At 35.2% G+C, this 22558-nt stretch overlaps 1 protein-coding gene across 1 annotated transcript in view; it reads right to left on the bottom strand.

Annotated features, from left to right (window-relative positions):
* REPS2 (RALBP1 associated Eps domain containing 2) overlaps positions 1-22558 on the bottom strand; it is a 130258-nt gene that overhangs the window by 34925 nt on the left and 72775 nt on the right. Inside the window, exons 15-16 of the mRNA XM_070943593.1 lie at positions 16195-16253; positions 13166-13243 (exon numbers count right to left, since the gene is read on the bottom strand). Coding sequence (XP_070799694.1) covers positions 13166-13243; positions 16195-16253 — 137 coding nt within the window. The remainder of the gene's footprint in view (positions 1-13165; positions 13244-16194; positions 16254-22558) is intronic.

Here is a 22558-nt window from a genome sequence, read left to right as displayed (position 1 = left end):
GGTCATGCAGAATGTTTTGAAGAAAAAATTCAATTTTCTCCACAATTGTTTTTATTGGGTATAGTTAAGGGTTTTACAAGGGGTGAAATAAAACTAATATTGTATATGATAACAGCAGCAAGATTGTTGATAGGTAAATATTGGAAGAATGAAGCTTTGCCTACTATCGAGGAATGGACTTTGAAGATGGCCAGTTTTGCAGAGATGGCGAAGATTTCAGCGTATTTAAAAGATTGTTCACAAGAGACTTATGAATGGGAATGGAAAAGGTGGATAGAATATGTTCAGAACAAATACCAAACTAGAAAGTATCAAATAGCTTTTATTTGAAAATAATGTATTAGAAATATTTTAATGTAAAGAGACAAAGAGGAAAAATTATATAGGGGGAGGGATGGGTTCAGGTTTATATATTAGTGTTATTAGTTATGAGTATGTAATAGGGAAGTCTGGGGGGGGAGGGTTAGGGAGGGTTAGGGAGGATGGGAAGTTTGGGGAGGGAGGTGGGGGGGTGAAAAAAGGGGTGAAAATGTAATTGTAAAACTTTTGCAATAAAAAAAAAAAAAAAGGGAGCTGTGTTCCTGTAACCTTTGCTGAAGTTCACACTACAATAAAGAGCTGTTGTCACGCACTACCTTGCTTCTGCCACCTCAATCACCCAACTTAACCACACTCTCTCTAGGATTTAGCTTCAACTTGCTTCTTCCTATCCAGTTTCCTAAAGCATCTAAACGCTGGGGTAGGACTTTCATTATATGACTGAACCAAGGATAATTGTTTATTGATATTGTGACACCCACCCACCCATGTTTTGGTTATACATATGAAGTCCACTTATTGACAAGTAAATCATGAATGGATATGGTCTTACCCAACATGGAACCTTTGGTTCCATATTGTTTACCAGCAATAACCTAAAGCCAAAACTCTAGCAATCTCATGATCAGCAAGAACAAGAAGACCCCCACATATCAATCAGCATTAAATTGCAGGCCACACTTCCCTGGAGTGATTGACCTACTATTTTCCCATAGTATCATTCCCTACCCATCTTCATGGAAATATGATGTACATGGCATTTATCTGCTGAATCTTTCCAATTCTTGAACAGTGTGGCACCTGGGTGTCATACAGTCTAATACACATAAAACTAGTCAAATTAATCATAGTTATTACATTCAACCATCTTATATATTTCTAATAATACACATTTATATTAAGTTGTAGTTTATCATTATTTAATTATTCCATGTTTTAATATATTGTTCTGATGCCACTCAACATATTATTTGATCATACATAATACTGCTATTCAATTTCTAAGCTTCCTTCTTGTTATTGCTTTTATTTTATTATGTAAAAATATATACACTAATGTCCCCACAGAACATCTTCTCTGGGCCCTCTGGCGGAGGGTCTTCTCTGTGGCTGCCCCAGCTCTCTGGAACCAATTACCTCCTGAGGTCTGGACCGCCCCCACCCTATTGGCCTTCCGCAAAGCGGTGAAGACCTGGCTCTTCCGGCAGGCCTGGGGCCGTTGATCTCGTTATAATGATCTTGCGGCCACGAATTGGAGTGCATGTGTTTTAACGTTTTTAACGTTTTTCTTTTTAACATTTTTTATGGGTTGTTTGCATTGTTTTATTCTTTGTTGTAAGCTGCCCAGAGTCCCTTGGGAGTTGGGCGGCATAGAAATGTGACAAAATAAATAAATAAATAAATAAATAAATAAATAAATAAATAAATAAATAAATAAATAAATAAATTCCCCCTTTCTCTTATTTCTATCTCTATTCTAACTTTTAATCATGTCACCCTTTTATTAAAAGACATTTTCCTTCTATCCAACATCTCTCGCCCACTTTGGTGCTTTGAATCCTGTTCATTTTTAACTTACCTCCCATATTTCACTCTTTACATCTATTTGTATTAAGATACAATCATTCACTATTTCATTATTCAATATTTTGATACACAATTCTAATACCAATCCCAACATTATTTAGACATACAAAATTATTCTAATCATATTCTTTTTTTTTATTGAAAAAGTTTTTCAAATACAGATTTCCCCCCTTTTTCCCCCCCTCCTCCCTAACCCCCCCTCCCCCTCCCCTCCCCCTGTGGCTTCTCCAAGATAAAACCCCAATTAATAACAGATTATATAATACTTTACCATCCTTTTTACTCCACCCCAATATACTGACCCTTTCTTTCTAACAATATTATTATATCCCCCTTATACTATACATTTCAAAGCAACATTCAGCTGTAAAATTATATAATAAATCCTAATTTAGCAATTTCTACTCATAATCTATCCATTTCCTCCTCCCCCATACATATATCTCTTAATTCAAATCTTTTACATATATTAATATAACATAACATCCCTTTTCCTAAACTAAACAATCAATAAGCTAACCTATCTCCACCCACTTTCCTACAGGTCTACCATACATAATATTTTCAATATCTTTATTCTTCTGCCCACACCACTAAATATATATATATATATATATGTAGCTCTTTGGTTATTCGGGTCTTCTCCCACGTAAAATTGGAAGTGTCTTGGCGACGTTTCGACTTCGAAACCCCTCCAATCCATACATGAAGCAGACTGACACCCACCATGAAGAGCTCGCACGGCCACAAACACGAAGCCAAACAACAACAACGCAGCTCACCAGCTCAAATCCCCCTGCAACTCAGACTAAGCTGAGCACAACCAAGCCCCCACCCAAACAGAACACACCCCCATCCAATCAGAGCACAACCAACCCCCCATCCAATCAGAGCACAGCCAAGCCCCTAACCAATCAGAACACACCTCCACCCAATCAGAACACAGCCAAGTCCCCACCCAATCAGCTCACACCCCCACTAGCAGTTAAAAGGAAGAGACAGCTGAGATCTCACATTGCTCCTGGAAGCACGAAGCCGAGAACACCAGCCTGAAGATGACGAATGAGACTTCGTCGAAACGTCGCCAAGACACTTCCAATTTTACGTGGGAGAAGACCCGAATAACCAAAGACATATATATATATATATATATATATATATATATATATATATATATATATATATATATTCCATATATAAATAAAATGCTCAAATGACTTTAAACTTGTAATCCATATGATATCTTCTGTAATGTCTTTCAACTGGATTGTTAATTCTATCACCCATGTTAAGGTAACATCAAATTCTAATTCCAACAGTATGTTCGGTATCTTCAATTACCATCTGCCCCCATCAATAATAAATGTTTTCATATAGCAAAAAACCACCCGAGTGACTTTATATTTATATTCCATATAGTGTCTTTTGTAATGTCTTTCATCTAGATTATTCATTCCAACCACCGTGTTAGGGTAACAACCAGATTTTCTGTATGCCCCAATCCCTTAGTTCTCTTGCCTTGTAGCTCATCATAAACGTAATCCATTTGTCAAAGAGTCCAAAATAGAAAGTTCCAGTCCACTCAATTTAAGGCCATCTTCCACATCCCAAAAGTACAGCACTGCAGAGATCTGTCACTCTCCTCAAAATAGTATAAACCAATACTTTGCCTCAGCTATATTTTCATGTATTTAATCGTCTCTTAAGTAACTGGCATTACACTGTTGTTTAGTCTAAAAATTTTTATTTTTCTAGGACCTGCTTCTTCTCTTCTTGACTTTTTGTGGCTTAGATCTCCATCCTGGTTGCCTTTCTATGAGTTGTATATCAACTGATTGATTTCCATGCTGGTCTGTAACTTGATAAGTCTTCACATTCGAATCCAAAGCCGCCTCTCTTGTATTTATAGGTAATCCAACTATAACCTCTGAAGGAGAATCCAAAAGCGGCTCATCCAAAAAGGCCTCTGTAACTTGTTGTTTTTCCATTACCTCCACCTCCATCTGCTTAGCTTGGGTTTCAATCTCTTGTTGATTTTGCTTTTCTTTATTCCCCTCATGTGTTATACATGGAAATGTTGAATCCATTTTAAGAACCTTATAATTGCTTAATGTATTGTAAGCCGCCCTGAGTCTCTGGAGAAGGGCGGCATATAAATCAAATTAAAATAAAATAAAAATAAATAAATAAATAATAAAATTCTTCCGCTTTTTCAACAGTATTTAGTTGATATCTTTCTCCTTGATATCTCAATATTATTCCAACTGGAGCATCCCACCTAAATGGGATTTTTTGTTTCTTTAGCTCAGTCACCAAAAATCCAAAATCCGTTCAATCTTTTAGCATCTTGGGCGGCAGCTCTTTAAATATCCAAATCTTCCTTCCATGCATTTCAAGAGTGGAGTTAAAAGACTTTTGCACAATATCATTTCTTATTCCTTTATCGGTAAAGTAAATCACCACATCTCTAGGCAATTGCCTTTGCTTTGCCATCCAAGAATTTACTCTGTAGGCCTTATCAATCTTACAGGATACCTCTTCAGGATTAACCTTTAAAATCCCAGCCAGAACTTCAGCAGACATCTTTCTCAAATCTTCTTTTTTATTTTCCTGTATTCCCCTAATTCTGACCGCAAATTCCATAAATCTGAATTGCATCATTGTGACTTCATTTTCAATCCTTTGTTTTATATTATCTGCAATGTAAGTCTTGTTGTCAGCTTCCTTTATTTTTGACTCTACTTCTGAGCTATTTTCTTGAATCATTGTTAAATCATTTTCAATTCTTTGTATTTTATTATCCAAATTATAAATCTTATGATCAACTTCCTTCATTTTAGACTCTATTTCTAAATTAATCACTTTATCCATCTTTATCATTGCGTCTAGGAAATTTATCATACGTTGCTTGAATTTATCATATTTTTGTTGAACCAACTCTTTAATTTCCTGTCTAAATTTTTCAAGGTTCTGGTTCACAATCTCATCATGTCTTGCCATCTCTTCCAGAACAAATTGCGTTAGATCTTTAAAGCCATTCCTCTGCATCTGCAAGCTCAAAACTTGCTCATGTGGTTTATAAATGGGGGAGCCCCCCCCCACAGCTTGATTGTCTGGCTTTGTCAGTTTTAACGCCATCCTGCCACACAAGCAGATTTTTTTCCCCCCCTTTAAAGAAGAAAACTTCTCTCCAAACAATATCAATATCAAGTCTCTAAGAAGGAAGAAGCATAAAATAGGAATTTTTCTCTTCAGTTCTAGCCAGCGCTGTTGTCTCAGTTACTTTGTAACATATTAAACTAGTCAAACGGAAGGACTTTCGCTTTCAGCTTTTCTTCTCAAGCCTCAGCCAGTCGCCATTTTAAACTTTCTTTTTTTTCCCCCTTCCACTCTTCTTTACTTTTAAAGTCAGTCTTAGGGTTATTGGAAATACTTGCAATTTAGGGTCCCAGGTCCAGATTTCATCCTACTTGTTCAAAGAATCTGTTAGTTTTCATTAGTTGGTCTGGTCCCATCGCCTGGCTCTGCAAAGCGCAGAGTTCTCCCGAAGCCCGGAGCAGCGGCGAGTGAAAATAGGGAGCCTCATCCTGCTTCCTCCCCAGAGACAAAAAAAGAACTCTGGGGACTTCGCAGAGGGCTCTACCTGCCCTCGCCGGCTCTGTCTCTCGTTTCCTTACGGAAACGGAGTTTTTCGAGCCGCCTTTCAGCTGTAAAGGCGGCTCTTTACGGGCGATGGGGCTGGCGGTCTCAAGAGACCGTCTAGCGGCGACGGAAGCCAAACCAGAAGCCTCTAATCATATTCTTTACAAACATCAAATCTATATGATTCTGATAGTAATACACATGTTTATATTAAAGTATGTTCTTTCATTATTTAATTGCTCTATGTTTCAATATATTATTCCAATGCCAATCACAAAATTATTAAAAAGTACTTAATAATACCATCATTCAATCTCTAATTTCCCCATTTTATTGTTACCTTTATTCCATTATATAAAGGTATGTACTGAATATACAAATGTTTCCCCTTTCTCTTATTTCTACCTAACTTCTAATCATGCCACTGTTCTAAGAAAGAAGAGAAAGAAAGAGAAAAAAGCAAATAAAAAAAGATAAACCCCTTCCTTTCTATCCATTGTCTCTTGCCCACCAGTACTTTAGTTGCTATGCTTTTTTTTTGCAAAAAGTTTTTTTATTTTTTAAACAAAAACAACATAAAAACATCATCCTTTCAAAACAATCACAGTGTTTCGATCGGTTAAAATCATTTTGTGCTCTCAAAGAATTTTCAGTCTCATTATATGACAAATGTTCTTTCCTCTAGCAGAAAACAAATATTTAAACATTTTATCCAAATTTCATTTCATATATAATATTTCATCCCCATGCTTTATTATCTACCCATTGATAAAATAACTCCCATATCAAATAATATTGTTTATCTTCCTGTTCTCTTATTTCAAGTGTCAATCTACTCATTTCAGCACAATCCAACATTTTCTTAATAATTTCTTCATCAGTAATTCGCTTCTCTCCTTTCCAGTTTTTTGCAAATACAATTCTAGCCACTGTTAAAATATTCACAATTAAATATTGCAATTCCTTATTAAATGTCTCTGGTAAAATCCCTAATAAAAATATCTCTGGTTTAAGGTCAATATGTCTCTTTGTTATTTTTTCCAACCACGTGTGTATCTTAGTCCAAAATCTCTTTACGTCTATGCATGTCCACCACATGTGGTAATAAGATCCTGGGGTCTGATGACACTTCCAACACTTCTCCGATTTGTTCTTGAACATTCTGGCTATACTCGCCGGGGGTAAATGCCACCTATAAAACATCTTATACAAATTCTCCTTATATGCTGTAGACATTGTCATTTTGTAACTATATAACCATAATTTTTGCCATTTCTCTAAATCAATACCATAACCAAAATTTTCCCCCCATGCTATCATTGATTCTTTAACTTGTTCTTCTTCCAATTTTACCTCTAGCAAATATCCATATAACTTTTTAATTGTATGTTCATCAGAACCCATTAGTATCTTATCCAAAACAGTCAAGACATTATAAATACCTTCTTGTTTAAAATCTTCTCAATATCTAGAAAATATTTGCATGTAGGAAAACCAATCCATCTTAAATCCCTGGTCTTCCAGGTCTTGCTTTAATTTAAGTTCACCCTTTTCATCCAATAGTTCACTATATCTAACAATTTGTTCCCCTTTAAATATCACTGAATATGAAAAGGCTTCGATTGTAGATACCCAGACTGGAATCTTCAAATAGTGATATTTTTTAATCCTCTCCCAATTCAAAAACAGTGCTTCACATATCTGATGTCTTCTAAAATACCTGTTTTTTAGTTCCTTTGTACCATAGAAAGGCGTGCCACCCCATCAACAAATCTTGTCCCTCCAAATTCAATAGTCTAGTGTTTTTCAATGTTATCCATTTTTTAATCCACATTAAACTAGCTGCTTGATAGTATAGTTCAAAATTAGGTAGACCAAAACCACCTCTCATTTTAGTATCTTGTAACTGCTTAAGTTTTATTCTTGCCTTCTTTCCCTGCCAAATGCTTTTTTTTTTTTTTTTGACTTGCCTCCCATATTTCTCTCTTGGATCTTTCTCTCTGTCTGCATCTACTTCTTGGCTATTCAATCTAATTATTTCTCTCATCTCTTGCACTGCCTAGCTTCCAAAGTATCTGCCCAAACCCCTATCTCCCATTCAGAAGTATCTTCCTGTATCTCCAGTTCTCTTTTCAACTCTCTTAAAATATTTTCCCCCTGGTTTAATTCATCAATCACTGTTATTTTTATTATTATCTCCTCCTTGCCTTCTTCTTTTGTTTGCTGGTTTTTCGGTTCTATCTTTTCCTCCATTCCTTCTGTTAGCTCCTCCCTTTTCTGAGCGTCTAGATCTTTACTCATCATCCCACATATAGTATTTTCCATTTTTTCCATAGTCTCTTTAAATCCTTTCTCCATGATGTCCTTTTTGCTTTGGAAAATTAATGCCATCTCCTTCAAAGTTCCACTCATTTCTTCCTTATGAAGCATCTTATTTTGTTTTAAAGAAATTCCACTTTTGTCCAGTCATCCAAGAATCATTTATTCAGACCTAAAATTGCCCTTCAAGAATCATAGTTCTTTGTATTCCATAAGAAATCAATCAGTTCCGTTTAAATAGTCCCAGAAGTTATCAAAAGCCTCTTTACATCCCCTTTACAGGTTCAATCTTCTAGCATAACATTCAGGGGTAACTTTAATTAAATAACTTCCTTGTTCTCATATTTGAGTCTCCAGTAGTTGTGGAGTAGTTAGACATAACCCAGTATATATTTTCACAATCCTTCATATAAGTATTTCCAGACTTGTATATTTTCCTTTCGTCATCAGGTGGCGCTCTCAACTTAAATTTCAGTTTTGCCACTAGTCAGTCTAATTTTTGTTATTTTGATCATAATTTTAATTGTAATTTAATTATAGAAGCAGAATAAGTTTTTTAAGTAAATAATTCCAGCGTTTTAAAATGCCTTCCCAATACCATGTCTTCCCAGTTTAAAAGTCCAATCTTCTGTACTTTAGAAATTTATTCTATTTCTCTCTTTTCCTTCTGGTCTGGTAGTTTTCTCAGAATGCTTAATCGCCGCTTTAACAAACAATTCTGAGCAATAAGTTCTAAATTGTTCCTTGGGGTTAGGTTTTAAGTAAAAAGGAATCCTCTCCCCCAGTTCCAGTCACTGTTCACCTACTTCGCTCCAGCAACAGTCTTAGTTGTTCCTCAGTTGTCCCAGCTTTGTGGCAGCCATCTTTTGGATGCCTCTTCTCCTCTCCGTGGCTGAGAGGGAAAAAGAACCCCGTGTCAGACAGGAGAGTTGTGACTCTCTGCGACCTCACAGGGCACCCCTCTTTGCTTCACCGCCCCTACAGGGTGGCTTTGGCTCCTTTCAGAGCCCACCAACTGGGAGATCTCGGCATGGGAGCGCAGAGACCCGTTCCTTGTGTCCAATCTTGCTGTGACGTCAACCGAAAGCTCTCCCTGCCTCTTTTCTATCATGACCAATAGACCCACCCTGAATCAAATTACCCGTCTTCATTTTCTGACTTCTACTTAATGCAACTAACAGGGTCACAATTGTTCCCACAAGGCAACATCTTGTGGAAACCAACCACTCAGATCCGTTTTAACCTCCTTAATCCATATATCTTTAATTCAACTACTTTTCACTCCCTTCATAAAAAAGCTACCCTCATAGAAAAGTGTAGGATATCCCTCATATCACCATCTTATTCTGATGAGGGCTAATACCAGTAGGAGTAATTAACCCCCCCCAAAATACTAAAACCAAAACCCTAGCATAACAACTAAACTTAGCTCCCCCTATTCCAGCATTTGAGGGTGGGAGCAGATCTTTACTGATTTTCAGAAGGTTAAAAGGGTAAGATCCTGCCAAATTTCAGAGGAGAGGATTGATATGAATGCCCTGTGTTTATTACTTTTGAATTATTGCTGAATTTCTTTTCATATCCTTACAGCTTTAACAGTCTTTCAAAAGTATTTTTTAATTTCAAATACATGCATATTTTTAATATAAGAGAGCATGAAACCACTCTGCAGAAATTTCAATAACAATGATAATGGCTAATGGGCTAATGGTAATGACAATATTTACTTGAAGTCACTTTTCAGATGAGATGTTAAGAGAATTATAAAATGGAGGCATTCTCCAAAAATCATAATTCATAATTCATGGAGACAATACTGCCTTCGCTACCTTGAATCTTTATGAATATGTTAATTACATATTGCCTGGGCATGCAATTTCAGGTAAACATAAACTTTCTAAGCAGTGTTAGGCAGAAAAACAATTCAATTTTCTCAGGACTATATGGTGCAACAACCTTTTTTGGATGCAGTACCATATAGTTGATTATCTAGTTATCCAGTTCTAGTAACTAACAAATCCTTAATGAGTAGTCATTTGAAAAAGCAGTCAGAAAGAGCAAAGCATGAATTAAGTAATGTAAGAGTTATTCATATTTCTGTTCATTAGCTGAATATATTAACATATCTCCATTCAGTCACCCCGATTCCACCCTGAAAAAGGATTACAGGGTTGTAAAAATAAAAAAACCCTGAAAATATTAACTTTAATATTTTACATTAGAGCAGTTTATGTACACCATTAGTTATATTCACATCTCTATATGGGTTGCTTAAGAATGGCACTGTGGTGTGCTGTAGTCTTAAAAAGACAATAGCACAGATCAGACTTTGTAATGAAGAAGAAAAATATTTCCAAAATTTCCTGAAACTAAATTCTACTTGTTACATTTTCTCAGCAACCTATAATTTCATGCTGGATCAGCCCTTCTGAAACAATATGGTTGATGAATAGACTTTAAGGCCAGCTAACTGAAATCTTATTACACTGATTTCCATTACATTTGTTGGTTTATTTCTAACAACATAATTACTATATAGAAATTGACCTATGTGAAATTACAGGTAGCCCTAAGACTTAACAACAATTCATTTAGTGATCATTCCAAGTTACAATGGCACTGAAAAGGGTGACTTATGACCATTTTTCACACTTACAACTATTGCAGCATCCCTATGGTCATGTGATTAAAATTCATAAATTAAACCATAAATTAAAATTGGCAGCTGACTCATATTTACAATGGTTGTAGTGTCCTGTGGTCACGTGATCACCTTGTGCAACCTTCTGACAAGCAAAGTCAATGGAAAAGACAGAATTACTTAACAACGGTGTTACTAACTTAACAACTGCAGTGATTCACTTAACAACTGTCGCAAGAGAGGTTGTAAAATGGGGCAAAACTCACTTCTATCTCCCTTAGCAACAGAAATTTTTGACTCAATTGTCATAAGTCAAGGACTACATGTACAGCGTATTATGTATAGCAGGTCTTATAAGATTCTATGTGAGCGCTGCCCAAATATATGGGGTTAGAGAGGAGGCCTAGAAGTGTTTATACTTTTGCCTACTACTGCTAGGATAATTCTCATCACTGGAAAATCACAAAAACAAGAGACCCTCTGCCCAAAGCACAAAGAAAGGAAGTATATCTTAATTTGGTACTGAAAACCTTGATATTACATAATATTATGAATAAAAAGAAATGTTCTATCTTTCTGTTGGCCTAGATTTCCATCTGGCTTTCTAAATATAGTTATTCCTGTGAGGGTTTTAAAAATTATTGAAATTAATCAAGCTTTTGAACCAAGTTACATTATTCCCCACCCATCCTCCTGAAGTATATAATATACATTTTAGTAAGCCAGTCAGATAAAAGATGTGAAGAAATGCAAAACTATTCAGTCCTTTTCTAGAATGCTCCATATAATATAGTGCTTCTCAATAACCTATGCATAATAACAATATTAAAATAATGCTGCTCAGCTATCTGGCCATGACAATATAATTAATAATTATAAATTAATTATAATTCTATGAAACCAGTTACAGGTAACCCATCAGTTTAGAAACCAGATACAATTAATCAAAGAAGCTAAAGAATGTGCAATGCCAAAATCCTCCTTCTCTTTAAATCATTTCTATCATTCCCCTATTCTGGAAACTGATTTTTTTCACTTGTATTTGGTATGTTCTTTTCAGTCAAGAACCCCATTAAGTAATGTAACCCATATGTGTATAACAATTCCAGTTCTCTACAAAGCTGATTTATAAGCTCTAACTAATATGTATAACATTTTGATAGCTTTAATACCTAGAGATATACAGGATGAGTGGATGGCTTTTAGCTTTGGCCAAAATACCAGTTATTGGTTAGTTTTTAAAAGTAAGTTATGCTTCACTCAATATTATTATTTTCTCCAGGTGCAGCAATAATGTTAATGACAGCATGATGTTGAGAAAATTAAATTTGTCCTTTAACAGACAAAATAAAAAAGCTTTACCTCAGTGTAGCTCAGTGTTTATTCAAATCCTTGTGAAACCTTTTAGGGACTTTACAAAGTTACACTGCATTCTCACGGGTGTACAATAATCTCTCTCTATGGTTTGAGGAATGAACTATATCACGCAAAGCTTGATAGATTCAGAAACAATTTTAATGATTTCTCTTTAAGATAAAGCTTTGTCTAGCTGGTCAAGAGTGCAAAATAGGATAAGCATATTCTGTCTGGTTATTTAATTGGGTTTATACAGTATATCAATTCCAACGATATTTTTGAACTTCACGAATGCTAAAACCTGAAAAAAATTGTCCTTGACCACTAATATAGGTAGACCTTGACTTACAACATTTTGTTTAGTGACTATTCAAAGTTACAATGGCACTGAAAAAAAGTAACATCACCATTTTTCACACTTATGACCGTTGCAGTATCCTCATGGTCACATGATTTACATTTGGATGCTTGACAACTGACTCACACTTATGATGGTTGCAGTGTCCTGGAATCATGTGATTCTCCTTTTGTGACCTTCTGACAAGCAAAGTCAATGAGGAAACCAGATTCACTTAACAATTGTGTTACTAATTTAACAACTGCAGTGATTCACTTAAAAACTGTAGCAAGAAAAGTCATAAAATGGGACAAAACTCACTTAACACATTTCTCACTTAGCAACATAAATTCTGGGCTCAATTGTGGTTGTAAATTGAGGACTACCTGTATAGTGTTTTCAGACATCTCTGTGTATAAGGCTGCTGAAAAACAACAAAGAAAAATAACAAAAGACTTTTCTTGCATATCCTCATGAATGTTCTGTACACAATTTTTTTTTTACAAATTAGGTGTAACGGAGAGTTCTTTATTACTCATGTAATTCATGATTACAAGGAAGGAAGAATTCCTAAAACTACATTTCTATAGTTTTATTATAAACAATCTTATATTGCATTGTCTGTATTTGAAGAGATTAAAACTTCGCTTTATTCTAAGAAAAAATATACATACATAACTCCAGCCCAATCTGTATCCATACATTTATATATGCATAAAGAAATAAATACATAACTAAATAAAATTAATTTGCTATCCTCAATTAAAAATACCCTTTTCATCTATTAAAGTAACAATTCTTACTCTGTGAGCGTGTGTGTGTGTGTGTGTGTGTGTGTCCATGTCCAGGAAATTGTGAGTTCTGTTCCCACTTTAGGCATGATTTATAAAAGTAATAAAGATGGGAGATAAACTGTGAAGAATAAAAAAGCTTGTTGATTTTATATTTATAGTTTAAAAGTCTACCTGCTCCTGAAGACTGAAGTTCATATAGCTTGATTTGGGTTGCATGTTTGGTGCAGTATTTATGAGAGGAAGAGAAACCTGCAGAACACAATCAGAGTCAATCTTTTTATGTAGCATGATCAGAAAAAACAATAGATGAATGAATGAATGAATGAATGAATGAATGAATGAATGAATGTTAGGTAAAGTTTTAACTTTAATTTTAAACTTGCAGAATATTTTTAGAATAGCTTTCTTCTTTGGGGAACAGTCAGACTTTCAAGTGAAGTAGGAATTCATAAGAAAAATGAATAAATATAATAAACATTTAAACAGGAAACCAAACTTTGGTTTAAAAAGAAACAGATTTTGTTATGTGGGACAGTATATGAATACCATTGACCTTGGAAAATGACAGCAAGTCAAAGAATGAGAGAATACAAGATATAAAAGGAAAATTGTCAAATGGCAACTTGTGTGGAAACACTTCCTGAATATACAACATAAAATTAACAAGATCAGTACTGCTCTTAATATTTCCATACTGATCCTCTTTTTATTATTTATTAGCCTTTTATTATTTGTCTAAACAAAATTATAGCTGCAAATTTAATATTAAGATTTAATTTGCCCAATTTTACAAGTGAAATTATTATGTTTGCCTACTGGATTCTATATCACTACAGGTAATCCTTGACTTATGACCACAATTGAGCCCAAAATTTCTATTGTTAAGTGAAACATTTGTTAAGTGACTTTTGCCCCATTTTATGACCTTTCTTAAATTCTTTCACTTAAATTGTTAAGTGAATCATTGTAGTTGATAAATTAGTAACCCAGTTGTTAAATTAATCTGGCTTTCCTATTGACTTTGCTTTTCAGGTCGCAGAAGGCGATCATATGATCTTGGACAGAGCAATGGTCATAAAAATGAACCAGTTACCAAGCAGCTGAATTTTGATCACATGACCATGGGATGCTGCAAAGGTCATAACTGTGAAAAATGATCATAAGTCACTTTTTTCAGTGCCATTGCAACATTGAATGATCACCAAACAAAAGTTATAAATTGAGGACTACCTGTATTCAGGAATGCCCAATATTTTTGGCTGACAGAAATAATGGATGTTTGAAGAGCTTGATGTGGGCTGAAGGGCTGCCAAGGAGGTCTTTTGCTTACCCAGTTATAAAAAATCTACAGTAGTGATGTAATCATTCTTAAAACAAAAGAAATCAGTATGATTCAGATATTGGTGAGTAGCCCTTGATCATATTATTTCAAAAATAAAGCAGATTCTAGCCTTTTGCATAAATTAGACCTATACCTTTAAAATATTATTTCCAATAACAAAATATTCCTGAGAGGGGCTTTCAATGGGTAATATGTGAGCCCTTCAATTCTTCAGAATTCATTAAGCCTAATATTGATCTGAAGTTTTTGGCTCTTTGTTATTTTCCATTTACAATCTACCTTTTCCTCTCAGGTTTACATTTAGGCTGCAATAACTAAGCTTTGCAAATAGTGACTGAACTTGTTCTGATAGGCTGAAATAGTAGTAGTAGTCTGAAAATATGTTGCATGTCATAAAAGACATCATAATCAGGTGAAATTCATGCATCCTCATAGATTCTACTATTTTTGTTGGGTTTTTTGTTTGGTATCTTTGAGTCAGTTTTTACTCCTGACAAGTGCCTGCATAAATCCTTGCAGTTTTCCTTGCAGGAAATAATTTGCAATGAACGTGATGGCACAAAGTGAGTTAGCTGGCTTTGTGATTAACACAAGACTAGAACTTAACTGTCTCTTGGTTTCTCACCTGGTGCCTTTCTATGGTATTTTTATATTATTATATATAAATTAAAGGGATTATAGTAGCCAGATTTTTTTTACAAGCCATATAAAAGGTAAAGCAGTATTAACAGCAAATGATAATACCGGTATATAGAGGTTTGAGCATAAGCGTAGACAAAAATCCTACACTTATTTGCAAAAGAATATGTACCACAGAACTTGGAGGAAATTATTTCTGAATAAATCTTTATAAGACTGCATTCTTTAATGAAAATAGAAAAGAAAAAAAATTACTCATTATTATTCCAATAAAATTAGAAAAGAAACATTTGGGACACTCCTTCTCACTGTATGTTTAATTGATTAAACAAGTATTTGTGAAGTATGATTTATTATAAAATGCTGTGTGCTGTATAATAATTACTTCTCACTACCTAATCGGCAATGTCTACGAAATATCTAATATTTATGGACACACTTACTTATAGAAGACATATAGAAATTTCATTTGTAAACATTATAAATATCAATTAGATCTGATTTATCCATGACACCTGAAAGTGTAATAGAAATAAAAAATAATGTCTCTTCTAGTTCTAGAAATTATCAGCATAATAGTTAATATAATAATATTGTCAGAATTCATCAGTAATCTTAAAGGTAGTGTCTCGAAGACAGACAAATATACTTTATTAGAAACTATCATTTAGACTTCCAAAATAAGTTTCAATGTGTAGGAATCTTTTTTCAAACTACATTTTGCATAACAAGAGCAACTATTATTATATGAAGAAAAGATTCTGAAAGTATAGGATATGCTTTACTGGTTGACTGATATTTTCAATTCCTTAAATTCCATCAAGAAATATGGTGTTAAAATGTATAAAAAGTACTTGTAAATTATAACATTAAATAGTCTCTACATACAGGTAATCTTTAACTTTGTTTAGTGATTGTTTGAATCACTGAAAATTATTTGGATTATTATTGATTACTGATTATTTGGAAAAATAATTACAGAATTTATAATAGATTATTTGAAGACATTTTCTCAATCCACTTTTCCCTTTGAATACTATTATTTTTAAACTATAGGATGTCTTGTTGAAGTTAACTACTGAATAGTTCCTAAAATTATAATTAATGGTACTGTCTTTGTCTTGTGTGCTTTGATGGATGATTGGGCAAGAAAGAACTCTTATCTCTCCCTTTTAAGATAGATATTAAGCATAACATCATGCTGAAATTATTAACACACCTGTGACACAAAGGGCCTGGGAGGTAGAGCAGGTGGTGGTGGTATCCAGCCTGATCTAACTGTTAAAACCAAAGGACAAAAATAACACATATGAATGCAATGGATAGTCATCTGTGCCTAGCAAGGCAATTTAACTTCTTCACACAAATTAATTTAGTAATACAAACTTGAACAATTTGTTACCATACTTCTGTCTTCATACACACACACGCACACACACACACACACACACACTCAAAAATCACCCAGAGTTGGATTGAAATGGGTGGCTACAGAAATTGAAATAAATACACACACACAAACACACACATGTATGTTTATATATATATGATTAAAAACAACACAGTCAACATTGATTCAGTTAAATATCGGCAAAAGATACATATGCATTGTCAGCTACACTTTTAGAAAGGAAATAGAAATAAAATAGAAATAGAATTAAAAGCAAAATTCTAGTATCAGCATTAATATATATTAGAAACTATTCAAGGAAAATGGGATTATACAAAAAAGTAAAATTCTATAGATAAGATTATTGAATATAATTAGAGATACGATGACACTTGTTCTATTACCAAGTTTTATTTAAAAATTTGTATGAACATATTTATTAAATAGCTAGGAAAGATTAATGAGTAAAATAATATTTATTAAATTATGTGTCAAGAAAAAAAATCCTAAGTATAAAATGTTCAGTACTATTTCTATTGTATCAGAATGGTATGATGCAGATCAGATATCAAACTCATATATTTTAATATTTACATTGGTTCTAACTGCACGACTGATATCACATTTAGTATAACAACCAAGTTACTGAAAGCACATATACTTAGATATAATACAAGTTTTTATTAATTGTATGGTATCACTGATATACCTATAAGTTTACATGTGTATATATATTTGGGTTAAAGGAGTCTTGAGTGCTGGAAACAATATTTTAACAATATTTAAGTATATGTGTGCTGGAAACAGTATTTTAACAGTGTCATATTTTTATTTCAAGTAAATTCCATTTTTAATTCAAATAACAGCTATACAGAGGAGCAGATTTATTTTTCAATTTTTAAATTTAGGGTTGTTGTTTTTTCTTCTTCCTACTTAATATGCATTTTCAGTTCCAAGTCACTTGTTCCGTGTAACAACTCTACAAAATTCTGGAATGGCATTTTTAGTACGGTATGTTTTTTGAATTGTAATTTCCATTTGGATTTTATTAGTCAATTCTTACTCATTTTCTCTTATCATGGGAAATTAAAGCATTAGTATTTTCTTCTATATATTTCCCTTGGTTGGGAAAACCTTGTTGACTCTTCTCTAAAAGACACTGAATCTGATTGCATTTTGAAAAATTGTTATCAATTTCACAGAAGACAGAGAGGCACATTTTCTTCTTGCCTTGGTGCAAGTGAGGGGGAGCAGCTCATCTTCAGTCAATATTAAAGACAGTATAGGTAGTCCTTGACTTACAACAGTTCATTTAGTGACTGTTCAAAGTTACAATGGCACTGAAAGTAGTGATTTATGACCAATCTCAAAGGAATTGAAATTCATGGGAATTAAAGCAAGTCTCTATCAGATATATAAACTAGACCTAAGTTTGGAGTGGTACTAAAAACAATAGCTATTCACAGGTTGAAATGTAATATCTCTGTAGCACTGACACTATTTATGACATATTTATACAATTATCTACTGGAATATCTTTGACTTTTTTCAAAGTAGCGCTGCTTCTGTATTATACTTAGTCACAGAGTTCTAAGCATGTAAGCAAAAATCTGAATTCAATCAGAATACAGCTGGAAGGGACCTTGGAGGTCTTCTAGTCCAGCCCCCTGCTTACGCAGGAGACCCTATACTGCTTCAGTCAAGTGACTGTCCAGTCTCTTCTTAAAAACTTCCAGTGATGAAGCACCTACTTTTTTTTAAAAAAAAAAAAACAAGTTTTATTGGGTTTTTTTTCTTTTCTCCTCTCCCACCTTCACCCACATCTTTCTTTCTTTTTTTTTTTTGAACAGAGTGATGGTCGCTTCTTATCTTATACAATTAGTCAAATTCAAATACATTTTACTCAATTACAATTTTTGTCAATATTGTCTTCCCTTTCCTTTTTTTTTTGAATATACCTCAGTATTTCTATACTTGCATATATAAACACCTTCTTCATTTATCCCTAAATTCTAACTTTACTATTTGTACATATTTATCCTCTTTTATTCTTAAACAATTCATTCTTTTCTTAATATATTTATATTTGTTTGTTCAGAGCTGCCGTTCTTCCACTTCATCTTTTTTTTTATTGTACAGCAATCTTTCTCCTCAAACCTAACCTCTCCCTCTTCTCCTTCCAACTTTCTTTCCCCACCTTCTTCTTCTCTTCTCTACTTCCCCTTCCCTTCTCCTTCTCTCTTCCCCCCTGTCTTACCTTCTCTCCTACTCTACTTTCCCTTCCCTTCCCTTCCTTCCTCTCCCTTCCAATTCCTTCATCTCTCTCTATTGCTGTATTCATTTTCAATTTAATGTTTTCCATTGTGGAGTTCAGGCAACCCTGGTCCCTTATCTTTTTAATTATTAACAATATATTTCATCTTGTTATCTTTTTTCCTTCAAATCTTTACTCAAACAATTTTCTAATCTCTTATCTTTTTTATTTTTACCAATATATTTTTTCTGCTTTGCTTCTTGCAAGTATAACATTTAAATCATTTTTATCATTTTAATTTCATTCAGTTTTACATTCAATTTCAATCATTAAATATATTTCTCAAAACATCTTAACAATAAATTTCCACTTATTCAAATGTATATTTATAAAGCGCATCTTAATTCTTTCTCATTTTACCCAATCCAATTAGTTCTTAAAATATTCTTAATTTTTCTTCTTTTCTCTTTTTAATTATGTTTCAAATATATAGTCTGAAATATTCCAAAAATTACATTTCCCCCAACTGCTTTATTCATATTGTTAAAATTTATCATTCTATAAACCTCCAATATTATTGAGCATGTGACATTTATTACAGTTTTCCCTTTGTTTCTACTTTTCTTTTCCTTTTTCGTATCTTTTCATGATTAATATTTTGTATCTTAAAATTGTAAAATCTTTGCCCTTTATTTCCCATTATTTTCCATCTCTTTCCCCCCTTTCTTATATTTCCATTATAAATCCCGGTGTAATCATTTATGTTTTTAATATTTTTTCTTCTCCTCCACCCTCTTTTCCTTCTTTTCCTTGTTTTCCCTTCTTCTTCCTTTCTTTTGTATTTTAAATTTCTGCACTCTCCTATTCTGCCCTATATTTCCCATTGTTTCTCCTTTCTCTTTCCTTTTTATATCTTTTCATTGTTAATCCCAGTATGCTTATTTGTATTTTAAAATCATAAAATCTTTTATTTTGTCCTTTATTTCTTATTATTTTCCATCTCTTTTCCATCTTTCTTATCTTTCCACTCAGTGTAATCATTTAAGTTTTTTATATTTTTCCTATTCCACCCTCTTTTCCTTCTTTGTTTCTTTTCTTTTTGTCCATACTTAATATTACAATTGTTTAATTTTCCATAGTCAATCTCTTTGTCTTTGTCTTTTTCATTATCCCTCTCTCTTTCTTGTTTCTCATTAATCATTTCCTTTTCATCTTCAGTGCATTCTAGCTCTGTTTTTGGCTCCTCAGATTTCCATTTTCCATGCAAATTTATAATAATTTCCTTTATTTTCAAACATATTGTCTTTATCAGTTCATTAAGTTCCTGTTCCTTATCCCAGTTTTAAGTCTCTTTAAGGTCCCTCTTTTATAATAATCAAAGTCTATCTCCTTGTAGGCAAAACGTATCCTCCTTAGTTCTCGCCAGTTATCTCTTTAAAAGTTCAAGGTTTCATTTCTTCAAAGATTTTCTCAAAGTAAACAATTCCATGTCATGCTCTTCCTTCTCCTGCAGATGTCTCTCTATAATCCACAGTTCCACTCGACTAATTAACAAATCACTATTTTATTTGTAATCCACATCCATGTTTATCGAGTCATAAACGAGTAAAAAGCCAGTTTTCACCTCTTCTTTCACCTTTATATACCACCAATCAGTTTATAATCCAATCCCAATTGAATCCAAGTTCTAGATTTACATTTCCATTTGTCAATCACTTTTAATTCTTTATTCGGGTTCTTCTATGGCACGCTTGTCATTCTCACTTTCTCTTTCCATCCACCATCTCCCCCCACTGCTATTTAGCCGCAATTTCCACGCCGGGGTAATTTTAGTAATAGTTTAGTAGTTAAAAATATTTAGAATTTTCTTTTTATTGTCTGTGGGTTAGCTGATCACTCACCCAACACCAGCACTCTGTCCAAATTTTCCCTCCTGCACATCGCTTGCTCCAGAGGCTCTAGCTTCATGGCGATTCACTCTGATCGCCACCCTCTGTCACTGGCTCGGAGAGAGTTTCTCGGGCTATCCAAGGGACTTGCCTGTCCCTCTTTAGACACCGAGCTGCCTCTATTTCTTCGCTGTCCCTACAGTATAGCTTTGGTCCGAAGACCCAGCGGTATTGGTTCGTCTGGCTGGTTTTTGCCGAGCTCATTGGAGCCCGGCATTTTCCCAGCCAGTCCCGCCGGGCTGCTTCCGGATTCTCCAAGGACCTACAACTTTTGAAGGCAAGCTGTTCCACTGGTTAATTGTTCTCACTGTTAGGAACTTTCTCCTTAATTCCAGGTTGCTTCTCTCCTTGAATAGTTTCCATCCATTGTTTCTTATCCTACTCTCTGGTGTTTTGGAAAATAAGTTGACCCCCTCTTCTTTGTGGCAGCCCCTAAAATACTGGAATACTGCTATCTTGTCACTCCTAGTCCTTTTCTCTAGACTGGCCATACTCAATTCCTGCAACCATTCTTCATGTTTTTGTCTCCAGGCCTTTAATCATCTTAGTTGCTCTTCTTTGCACTGTTTCCAAAGTCTCAACATCTCTTTTGAAATGTGGTGACCAAAACTGGATGCAGTATTCCAGATGTAGACTTACTAAGGCTTTATTAAGTGGTACTAATACTTCACATGATTTTGATTCTATACCTGTTTAGATAACCAAGGATTGTATTAGCTTTTTTCGCTGCAGCAGCACTGTTGGCTCATGTTTAAGTGATCATCGACTAGGACTCCAAGGTCCATCTCACATTTACTGCTTTTGTTATGTATGTAGATTTTGGGCGGGCAGTTTGAATTAACTGACTGTCAGCTAATTGGCTGACCACCACAGCTGCAAGGTATATAAAGGGAACTGTTTCCCCTGGTCAGTTGCTGGGTTCTCACCCTACAATAAAGAGCTGTTGTCACTCACTGCCTGGCTTGCTGAGTCCTCATTCATCCCACTTAACATTGGCGACGAAGGTGGGATTTTGAGGCCAGAAGCTACGGAAAGAGCTGAAGCCACGAGCCGACAAGAGAGCTGCAAATCCGAATCCAGCCAGGCGAGCGAGCGGAGTACTTGGAGAATCTACCAACGATGTCTGCCTACGTACCGGCAGTGCCTTTCAACCCCGCAGAAGAGAAGTGGGGATCCTACATGTCCCGCTTCGAATGCTTCCTGGTGGCCAGCGACCTACAGGGGCTACCCGACGTACGGTAGAAGGCCCTGTTCCTGAGCCATTGTGGACCCAAGGTGTTCGATATGGCCGAGGCCCTGTCAGAACCGAACTCGGTCCACACCATCTTGTGGCAAACACTTCAGACACTGCTGAAGGACCACTATGCCCCAACGCCATCGAAGCACATGCAGCGTTTCAACTTCTGGCAACGGCTGCAACACGAGGGAGAATCGATCAGCGAGTACGTCGCTGCCCTGCGCAAGGCCGCAAACCAGTGTGAGTACCGAGACCTCGATGAGATGCTGCTAGAGCAACTAATCTGTGGAGTGAGAGATATTCGCTTGCAGAGAAGGTTGCTCGCGAAGACAAATCTCACACTACACATCGCACTGAACGAGGAGAGGGCTCATGAATCTTCCGCAGCTGAGAGACTACAAGGGTTGGCGCAGAGCAGAACAGCACAGAAGTGGGCCCCGGTTCACCAGGAAACCGTAGGCACGGGAAGCGAGGAAGAGTCGGACAAGGAGATCTGCCGGACCGAACAGTATCGGCAGGACTGGTGAGGCCATCGAGATGCCTGTGCCAGTTGTGGGGGACCCATCCACGCCAGACCTGCAAGTTCCGGGACGCAATTTGCCGGCAATGCGAGCGGAAGGGGCACATCGCTAGAGCCTGCAGAGCCAAGCAGAATCCCCAGTACAAGCTGCGGAGCAACGTTAGCCAATCAGAGACGGCGCAGCGGACGGGAACCAATCCGAAGGGCGGCTACAGGAAGAGCGCAAAATCCGA

Source organism: Pituophis catenifer, unplaced genomic scaffold (genome assembly GCF_029215685.1).
Source record: "Pituophis catenifer annectens isolate HBS135680 unplaced genomic scaffold, rPitCat1.0.hap2 SCAF_4, whole genome shotgun sequence".
NCBI lineage: Eukaryota > Metazoa > Chordata > Lepidosauria > Squamata > Colubridae > Pituophis > Pituophis catenifer.
This window is presented reverse-complemented; position numbering and strand designations above follow the sequence as displayed.